The following is a 10159-nucleotide window of genomic DNA, read 5'->3' as shown; positions in this document are numbered from 1 at the left end:
ATAATCCCGACCGTAAGGCACGACAAGTTGAGTTTGACCAAGGGACTCCCCCAAGGTTTTCTCCTTGGGGAAGTTCTGATATTGAGGACATTGTCGCCAGTTTTGATCGTTTTGTCTTCAAAGAGACGGCGCATATGGGTGATCTGGGAATCAATTTTTCGTTTAGGAAGCCTATTCCCGAGCATCCTTTGGCGGTTATCGAAGGCTCCCACGAATATCAACTCTTCATGTGTCGCCGAGCTTTGGATTTTCTTTTACGAGAACCGTCTCCTCCCCGCGACTTGTCTTATGAACACCTTCGGGAGCTTCATGCATCTGGCAGGATTAAACTTGATGATACCATAGCTGCCGCGCATCATCTCGTCTCGGGTACCAAAGGTCGTCGTTTAGACCCCTTAATGACTTCTTGGGATCTCCCCGAAGGTTTTGACCCTATAAGGCCGAAGAAATGATTAAAGTCATTTTCTGACCGCAAGCCTCATTGGTTAGATGTGCTTAGGCCAGCCGTTGGTCCTCTGGCAGCGCGGGTACTTATCGTCCTCTCGCTTATCCTCTCTCTCCACTTCTTTTTTTTTTTTTTTTTTTTTTTTTTTTGATAAAACAAGTGGCGGGAACTACATTCTCAGGAAGCTCTTCTCTCCAATCGTGTGGGGTAGAAGGCCCATTCTTACGTAATGGAGGAGTACCTGAACATGCCTGAGAGTGATTGGACTGAGAAGAGCCTCTCTAAGAAGGCCAAGCGAGAAGCGTCCAAGTTTCCTATTTCACGCCCTTGTTCTTCCGCTAATATCTCATCCTTACAACCTAAGAAGGCTCGGCAAAAAAGTACATCACAGCCTCCCAGGAGTGCTAATAATAGTCTGATTCCCTCGTTCGTAGACCAATTCAGGAATCTTGGAGTCAATATTTCCAAGGGGACCAGTTGGTTATCCCCGTGTCTGCACATATCATCAGTTCGCTCATTTCGAGCTGAGACGGTTCGTGTCAGGGACGGGCCCCCGGTATCTCCTAGTGCTGTTTTGCAATCAATGAGCCTGTCTGGGTCTAACCGGTCAGTTTTTGGTGGATCATCATTCCACGTGGCACCATCGGTTGGTGATCCTGAAGGTAATTTTCACAACCCCTATTTAATACGTGTCTTCGTTTTCCTCATTCTTTTCTCTTTTATCCTCCTTTTTTTTATATATAAATCTGAGTATCCCTTTGCAATGTCGTTCATTCCTCGTTTTTCAGTTTGTGCTAGTGACTCTGAATCGTCTTCCGGATCTTCCGCGTCTCGTCGTAAATCTACTGATCTTCCTCTCGACTCAGCCATTCCCAAGGTTAGTTTCTTGTCTTTTCCTTCGCTTTGTGTTTTCGCACGCTGCTAACATTTCATCCTTGGCGCTAGGATATGGGTAATAAGCGCAAAGAGACTAACAAACCAGAAGGCTCCAACACGGATGGAGTGCGGTGCGTAGTCCCTGGCGGCGACGGGTCGACTAAACGTGCCCGAATGGATGGTGGTAGCTCTCCTTTGATTACTCCTTCAGAGGGGCGAACTGATATTCCCGATGTACCAGCAGTCCCTATCATGCCAGCGGCCCCTGAGGATGTGCAGCTTCGTTTCCCTTTAGTGGTGAGTGCTGCTGAGGCTAGAGAAGATCCTGATACCCATGCACTAGTTCATGGATTTTGAGTACCGACTGTCTTCGCCGCTACTTATAGGGACATCGTGGAGCGTAGCGGCGATCACATGGTGAAAGGAGATCTTCTGGACATCCGGACTTTGTGCTATATGACTAAAAACCTCCTGGAAGTCGCCAAACCAGCTCACGCGGATAGGGAATGGTCCTGTTGACGCGGCGACAATGCGTGGCTGGGAAACTACCATGCGATCTGCGGTCAACATTAAATTCCCAATAGGGTGGTTGGAGGAGCTGTTGGTGAAGGTGAAGAACCGTAATGATCCTCGTGTACAGCTCACGAGTCAGATTTCTAAGCTAGAGGAGGAGCTAGTGAAGTGTTCCAAGATGGTTGCCAGCAGGAAGAAGATGCTGAATCAATTGGTCGCTGATGTGGGGGTGGCTAGTGACGAGGTGATTCGGGATGAGACCGTGGAGGAAGAAGTTCGTGCGGAGCTTGAGAAGATGCGGCAGGAGTTGTCCGCTCTTCTGTTCTTTTAATGCACTGCTTTATTTTGCTGTCTTTCTTTAGTTATATTAAGATCCTCTTGTTTCTTGGATAATTTGTTGTTGTCGGTTTTTTTTTTCTGACTGTTGTGGGATATTGCTATTGTGTTTAGTTTTTTATTAGTTTATCGTTGGTATTTCCTAAAATTTATCTTTCTCGACTCTATGATTTAGTGAGGCATCGGCTGCTCATGCTTACCCAATCTCCCTCTTTTTTTTGATGAGTGGGGTGGAACACGCCTACTCCCTCTTACCTTTTAGGTAACTCAATGAGGTCAGGGTGTATAGGTTAAACGCGCCTACTTCCTCTTGTTTTCTATGGTTTTGTAGGGCGTAGTTTGAACGCGCCTATTCCCTCTTTTCTTTTTTCAGATAGACGGGATGGGGTGAGTAGGGTGTTGATTAAATGCGCCTACTCCCTCCTTTCGTTTTTCAGATGGATGGGGTAGGGTGGGTAAGGTGTAGTTTAAACGCGCTCCCTCCTTTCTTTTTTCAGAAAGATGGAGTGGGGTGGGTAGGGCGTGGGTTAAACGCGCCTACTACCTCTTTTCAAATAGATGATAGGACGTAGGTTAAACACCCCTATTCCCTTCTTTCTTTCTTTTTCATATAGACGGGAGGGCTGAGTTGGACGTTGATTAAACGCGCCTACTCCCTCTTTTCGAATGGATGATAGGGCGTAGGTTAAACGCATCTATTCCCTTCTTTCTTTTTTTTTCTTCAGATAAACGGGATGGGGCGGGTAAGGCGTAGTTTAAACGCACTTACTCCCTCCTTTCTTTTTCCGGATGGACGGGGTTGGGTGGACGGGGCGTATGGTGTATAAGATGATGCGCGATAGAAGATGAATTATTATTTATATTTTATTTTTAAATCAGGTGTTCTTAAGATGATTGTTGCTAGGTGTTCTTAAGATCACAGTATTTTATTTTGATCCATCAAGAAGTGTTATTATCACCGTCTTATCACTGCTCCGGCCACGAATCTTTTTTTTTTCTTAAAATTGATAAAACATCACTAACTTCCTAGTTGTTATACGTATGAACTCAACTAATTAAAATCTCTCTGAGTCAAAAATGAAATCTATATATTATAATGCTATCGCACATAAATTAAAATGAGTTCAAATTTGTGCATCTTCTAAAATATCGAGGCGCACATTCCGGCCCTTGTGATTGGTTAAATTTCTTTAAGTAGTTTTGTTTCCTGTTTTACTTTTTGTTTTCTATTCCTCATATAATGCGAAAAATAGAGGAAAATCTTAGGCCAAACATCTTCGTCTCTCTTCCCGAACAAAATAAGGATATGTATATTCAGTTTTAAAGGGCTAAATGTTTAGAATAGAGAATCTGCTTCGTCAAAGAAAAAAAAACATTCATATTCCATCAATAATTTCAATGCACAATCGTGGGTTTTTTCATCATCAATCATTATCCTTCATCAAAATAACGAACTGTCTATTCAACTCTTAAAAGTTATTGTTTTGAACAAAATTCTGGCTATAATACCTTGTAATGAAAGATGAAATAAATTATTCACAAAGAGATTGATTGATGAAGAAAATAGAGGAAAAATTTCATTCAATTGTGCTAGAAATTAATGAATCTGATATACATATTATGGGTTGTTATCGTTCTTGCTATCGATAATTCTTTTGTCCGATTTTTAAGACTAGTGGATGTGAAGACTGGTCGTCTTCCAATAATTATGGTTATGAATCTAATGTTGAAATAGCTAATGCTCCAACATTCAATAACTTTTTTGTCTCTTAATCTTCAACGTTTTAGTAGTTTGTATGAGTATGCTAACGGAAATGTAATTAAGCGATGTAATATGCTTTTCTTTTAGTTGATCTATTCCGCCTAACAAGCTCTGCAGAGAGATTAATCTTTTCCTCTGGTTTTATAAATTCAGATTTTATTTACAGTACGAACGTTGACCAGTGATATGTATAAGTTAATATTATTGTGGACTTCATAAATTTTGATTATATTATAGTGGTAGTGAAATCATTTTCAGTTTCATTAATATTTTATGAAGATGAACTCAACTCAAATTATTACAGTGAAAATAAAAAGAATATTATTTGGTGAATAGCATATGAGAGAAGATAATTATAATATTTGTAGATTAACATTTAAATGAAAAATGTTTTATTAGAAAATAAAATAAGAAAATTGGTTTTCTGACCAAGAACACCGAAGGTTGGAATGTGAACCCCAACTTTAGAGGATGTTCAAATTTGGACTCATCAAAAATAATCTAACAGGTATATTTTGGGTATAATCTTAATACCAAAAGGTTGAGGGTAAAATAGTATTTTCAGCGACCCTAAGACACCCCGTAGCCATTATCTTGTTTTGGGGACATCCTAGAGTAGCGCAAACCAGCACCCCAAGGTGCGAAAACCATTTTTCTTGATGAAAGTTGGCTAAATACTTAGAGTTAAGACTAAGAAGACTATCCATTTGAATTGAAATTATACAGTAATCCACATGTTTAATGGTAGCTTTGGAACATGAAAATACAAATTAAGTTCAAACAATAATTTCATTACATAATCACACAAAACACATAAAAAGTTATCTCATCACAAATCATAAGCTTGTTTTCCAGTGAACTTAACTTCAATAGGGCTGACATTCTTTCCGATAGACCTGAAGTTTTGTCCGACTCCTTGACGTCCTGGGTTCACCTTCTCTGGGTACACACCATCTTTAGGATGAAGATATTGAACTTCACCATTAGGGAAAACCCTGTAAAATTGGTACTTGATCTTGTACTTGGATCTCAATCTAGTTCCAAGAGCTAAACACTGTTCTTTCCTAGCCAACTTGAGCAAGTTAGGTCCTTGTCTCATGATAGCTGCACCTCCAGTTGGCATTTCAAATACTTGTTCTTTAGGAGAATCCCAAGTGATCACGTAGAACTCCTCTACTTGAGCTTTACGCAACAATCCACCAGTACTACCTCCGAAGATTGGAGATGGTGTGTTTGGGTCCAATTCTGGTGGAGTGAAACCTGCTGGGGCTTCTTTCGCTGGAGCTTCTGTCTTTCCTTCAGCAGCTGAGGCCTTAATGGAACGTTGTGGTGCAGCGAAGTTGAATGGTTTAGGGCTAGCGAATGACACAGTTGAGGATTGTTTCCATGCTAAATTGCTTGATTTTGAGGTGGAAAGAGTTGGGGTAAAAAGAGCTGCCTGAGTTGCCATAGCCATGGAATATTCAAGAGGTAGTTGATTTCCTCGAGCTGCAGTAGGTTGTGGTAAGGTCACAGAGAAGATGTAAAGAAGAGTGTTTTAAGAAATTTGGTGAGTGGTGGATAAAAACTAGATGGATAAGGTGAGATTTGGTCTGAACCAATAAAAGCATATGTTTTTGATATGAAATCTTACCCATACCACATCTATATTTTTGTAGTTTTCTTTCTTGGTCCACATCTTTTCTGAATCACTAGATTTCTTGTTTTCTGATTCTTCTCTCTCAAGTTCAGAGGCTTAATCTGGTCCTTTGGTTTTACTTTGTTTGCATACAGAAAGCTTCAGTCTCATTCATTCCTTGGATTCTGAATAGTGGACCAAATTTTTTTTTTACCTAGCAATGCCTCAAACTTGAACCTGGACCAAATAATACTGAACCAAAAGATTTCCCTGGGAATATTTTACATAGCAATGCCTTCTCATCTGAGAATTTTCTTTAACTTGGACCAAACAATTGCACAAAGAGTCCTTCCTGGGAATAAGAGTTCACAGAACTTGAGAAACAAGCCTTAAAATGATCGGTGAACTTACTTTTATAATTCCATAATGGACCTAATTACAGAAAAAAGGTGACTGACCAGTAAACATTTTTAATTAACCATTTGAAGGATATGCATAGTCTGACTACCAATTACCAATGGTACAACAAATTGGCCACAGATATATGGGAGATCATCGCAAGCTGAGTCTAGAAAGTACAGGCATGAAAACTTCTTGGTACTTCAATAGAAAAAGCAACAAATGTTGAATAAGTACAAAAAAGTTAATTCTCCCTTGATACTGCGGGCATTACACGCAGCATTTCCTCGTTCGCTTGATTTTGATTACCAATAACAACTTTCTCCTCTGCCAAAAGTGACTGCAAGTCGCTTCCGTTTGCCAAGCTGTTGAACTCTACTGCCTTTGAAGGCATTGTTGGGTACCGACGTTGGCAGAAAGTCATCAACCTCTTCACAGATTGTAGGTATTTACGAGTTGTCTCATCATTCATGATATGAGCAACACTGTTGGTGTGAATTTTCTCTCGAGCTGAACGCTCGTGAATACCAACCATAGTAACACCAATGGGCCAGGGCGCATTTCCAATGGCCATGCTGATGTACTGTCTCATTGCTGCTAAGTAATCCCTCTCTAGACAACAATTGACAACCACTAGTAGAGATTGGCGGATATCATCGGGAAGAACCTGCAGTTGGAGATGGAGCATATCATTAGCAAATTGAATTCCTTCATGGCTAGAAACAAATAATGGGTATAAAAAACTGTACCGACCAAATAAACAAAAATAAAATAAAAATGATAATAAAACATACAGTAGAAACTGAAATGATAAAGAACTTGGATATTCAATAGTAAAAGGGAGCTGAACATATTTCTCCATTTTTGTGTTCTCATCATTATCCAAGTTGAACGAAAACAGAAATCATACTGCCCGACTTCTTAATTTCCTTCTCTGTGCTCTGAAGGATTGCACCTAGATGCTACAAAATTCATGTAGCTACATGTTCGCTTCTTTTAAATTCTTGAGAAGAAAAATTACTTAGCAAGGGTTGCATTTGCGATTACCACCCGACTAGGATGAAGTAAATGATCATACTACTACTAAGCATGCTCGTTTCTGAGTTCTAACACAACGATAGAGACTAAAACCAAGCAACTTACGGTTTCTGCTCACCCGCCATATCCTACCAATGTAAACCTGGATTCAATCTCATGGAATAGATAGCACTCTAATGTACAGCAGCATTACTTTTCCCAATCGAAACTGAACAGTGGATTCAGACATCAAGCAGACTGCTCAAATACTGTCTTGTTTTTAACCTAGAAAGCTTCTACTTTGGGTTACTTCTGTTACGTGCAGATAAAGTCAACTCATAAGAAACAAGGGAGCATCATGTTTTCATTCTTCGCTACCATAGCACATATGAGTTATTGACTTGGCATATGCATGTCTGCTACATATTTTTCTTCCCACATTTTCCTAATTATGATTCATGGCAAGGAACAGATATGCATGGTTACTACTCAACAACTCCTAAAATCAAAAGGTAACTAAGTTCAACTATGTATTTCCACACCCACCAGCCTACCGTGGTAAAAAGATCGGCAAACGCCAAAAGGTAACGAACAAACAACATTTCTTCTTGCCTATTTGAATTTTGAGGGCATGCATTCATTGACATTCACATTCCAGCTCCTAACTCTGAATTAAAAGAGGCTAAAACCCACATTAAACATTCAACGCCTAGAGCTAAAGCAACTTTCTAACAGGATTATCATGATTCATTGTGCTCTAGGATACATGATAATTAGGCTATAATGGAGCATTTTCTGATTCATCTACATATCACCTCTAATAATTTTAATGGTACGCCGACTACCTATATCAGACGTCAAGCATTTAAATGTTACTTTTACTATCAAGCGACATATCCATAATAATTAACTGTTCACCCAGACTATATCAAAGCATAAGGTAATAAACTTTCACTATACACCAAGCATACTCCTTTTAAAACAAAGATATAGATATAGAGCAAATTAGCCTACAAAAATTACCCATTATGAAAGCATTAGTAGTTTCCGATGTAAACCTAAGTCTAATCTATGGGAACAGACAACATCCCCATGGAACTTGAAGAGTGATTCACACACCACGCAAACTGCTTAAAAACATAACATAATTGTGTAACCTAGAAAGCTTCTACCTTAGATTATACCTTTATGTGCAGATAAAGTCAACTACTGTGCAACAAGGGAATATCACATTCCTCCACTACAGTAGCATTTTTGAGGAAAACTTGGTTAAGCAAGTTGGCTGCAAATTTTTCCTATTTTTTTTTTCCAAATTAGGATGTATGGACCAATCAAAACAATCAACAAACTCAAACTACATCTTTTATAGAACCAGCCTACCACAGTTCTAGATTGGCAGATGACATAAGAGAAGTTAGAAACAAGATTTCTTTTTCTCTAGTTTAATTTTGTGGTCACATATCTATTCCAATACAACCGCTAACTCTTAACCAAAAGAGGCTAAAGAACCCACAATATACATTCATCGCACGGAGCAAAAACAACTTTCTGCCAAGCTCGTGTACATTCGTCCAAGAGAAAATACAATTTGGCATACTGCGAAATTGACCGATTCATCCATAAATTCTGTCTAATTATTTCACTGGAAAAACAACTTACCTATACCAGATCTAATGGAGCATTTAAATGTTACTTTTAACATGACTATACTATCAACAGACAAATGCATATAATTAATCTATTACCGGAATATATCGAAGCATTTGGTGATAAAAGTTCTAATATAAACAAAAGTTGAGTGATTTTCATAAGACAATTACCTTTTTCCTGCAGAAACTGAATAGAGGATTCAGATACCTTGCACACTGTTTAAACGTCGCAACAATCCCTTTACCTTTCCCAGTTCTCTTCTCCGCATCGGGTCTATCATCTAATTCTTGTTTCCATTCAATCAATAACCTCTTGAAAAACACAAGTATCTTATCTTCATCACATAAATCTTCGAATTTCGCTTTCAATCTTTTCAAATCTTTACCAACATCAACATCAGAATCACCACCATCACCACTATATTCGTCTTCTCTACATCCACCATTCCCATCAGCATCTTCAATTCCATCTTCTCTGGTTTTCCTCTTCCTATCACTCAAAATCCCAGTCTTTTGCCGTTTCCTCAACTCCGAAATATCTCTGAGGAAATCATTCGTTTGCCCTTCTGTCATATCATTATCAATTTCAAAACAACCAGTTTTAAGCGTCTCTTTCAACCGATCCAGCCTCATACCATCATCTTCACCGAATAAGGTAACAGGTTGTTTAAGAAACCGTAGACGACGTATTACTTCTTGTTTAGGTAAAACTAGGTCATCGATTTTCTTTTCTTCAGTTAAAGCTTCAGGGGTTTTTGATGATTCAGATTTAGGGTTTTGATGAGAACTTGATGCTGAAGATGTATTTGATGAATTGTTAGTATCGAGTTGTTTCTCACGAAGGGATTTGGATTTTGCTTCTAACTCTTTTTTTTCTTCTTCTCTGATTTTTTGAATTTTCTTTTGTTCGAGTTCTGAACGTTTGAATACTTTACGACCTCCAACATCTTCTGATAAGGCTTGTCTCTTCTTCATCAGTTCCTGTTTGAGAAGATCCATGGTGGTGGTGGTGGTGGCGGCGGTGTGTACGAATTGGGAAAACGGGATGATTTTGTGCCCTTGAAAGGAATTGTGCCCTTGAAAGGAAGAGGAAAAGTAAACTAGAGAAGATGGGATTGAAGATGACTGCTGTCTACTGTTGCTTGCACCTGGAGTTATAATATGGGCACCGTTCTCTTGTATATTTACATCCCTCATTAGGCCCGGTTCCTATGGACCATGGTCAAAAGATCAAAAAATCTGTTTGCGATGCCAACAGCCACGCCACTACGGGAAAACAACTGAGCCATGGTATCTCTATCGACCTATATGTACTATAGCACCAGTGGTAAAGACTTTATCGCTGGATACTAAACAATATCACTTACAACAATATCACCAACAGCTGACTATATTCTGCGTATAAATATCACGCGTTCCTTTCATTTTTCTTCATATTTTCTCTTCTTTCTCAAACTTTTTCTAGACAAAAATTTTTGATTTCCGGTTACTTCCTTACAAATATGAGTCAGAAACAAAAAAATAAAAGAACCAAAAAAGTCAAA

At 39.0% G+C, this 10159-nt stretch overlaps 2 protein-coding genes across 2 annotated transcripts; both read right to left on the bottom strand.

Moving 5' to 3' along the window:
• Window positions 1-4616: 4616 nt before the first annotated feature.
• On the bottom strand, window positions 4617-5474 carry LOC113347111 (photosystem I reaction center subunit II, chloroplastic-like). Its single transcript, XM_026590699.1, has one exon. The coding sequence runs from the start codon at window positions 5386-5388 to the stop codon at window positions 4762-4764; it is 627 nt and encodes a 208-aa protein (XP_026446484.1). The 5' UTR covers window positions 5389-5474; the 3' UTR covers window positions 4617-4761.
• A 471-nt stretch (window positions 5475-5945) lies between these two features.
• On the bottom strand, window positions 5946-9827 carry LOC113347110 (pre-mRNA-splicing factor 18-like). Its single transcript, XM_026590698.1, has 2 exons — window positions 8787-9827; window positions 5946-6616 (listed from the first exon to the last, which is right to left on the bottom strand). The coding sequence occupies exons 1-2, from the start codon at window positions 9810-9812 to the stop codon at window positions 6194-6196; spliced, it is 1449 nt and encodes a 482-aa protein (XP_026446483.1). The 5' UTR covers window positions 9813-9827; the 3' UTR covers window positions 5946-6193.
• Window positions 9828-10159: the final 332 nt, after the last annotated feature.

This window comes from Papaver somniferum, chromosome 2 (assembly GCF_003573695.1).
Source record: "Papaver somniferum cultivar HN1 chromosome 2, ASM357369v1, whole genome shotgun sequence".
NCBI classification, from domain to species: domain Eukaryota; kingdom Viridiplantae; phylum Streptophyta; class Magnoliopsida; order Ranunculales; family Papaveraceae; genus Papaver; species Papaver somniferum.
Note: the sequence above shows the minus strand (reverse complement) of the source record. Positions and strands in the feature narration are given on the sequence as shown.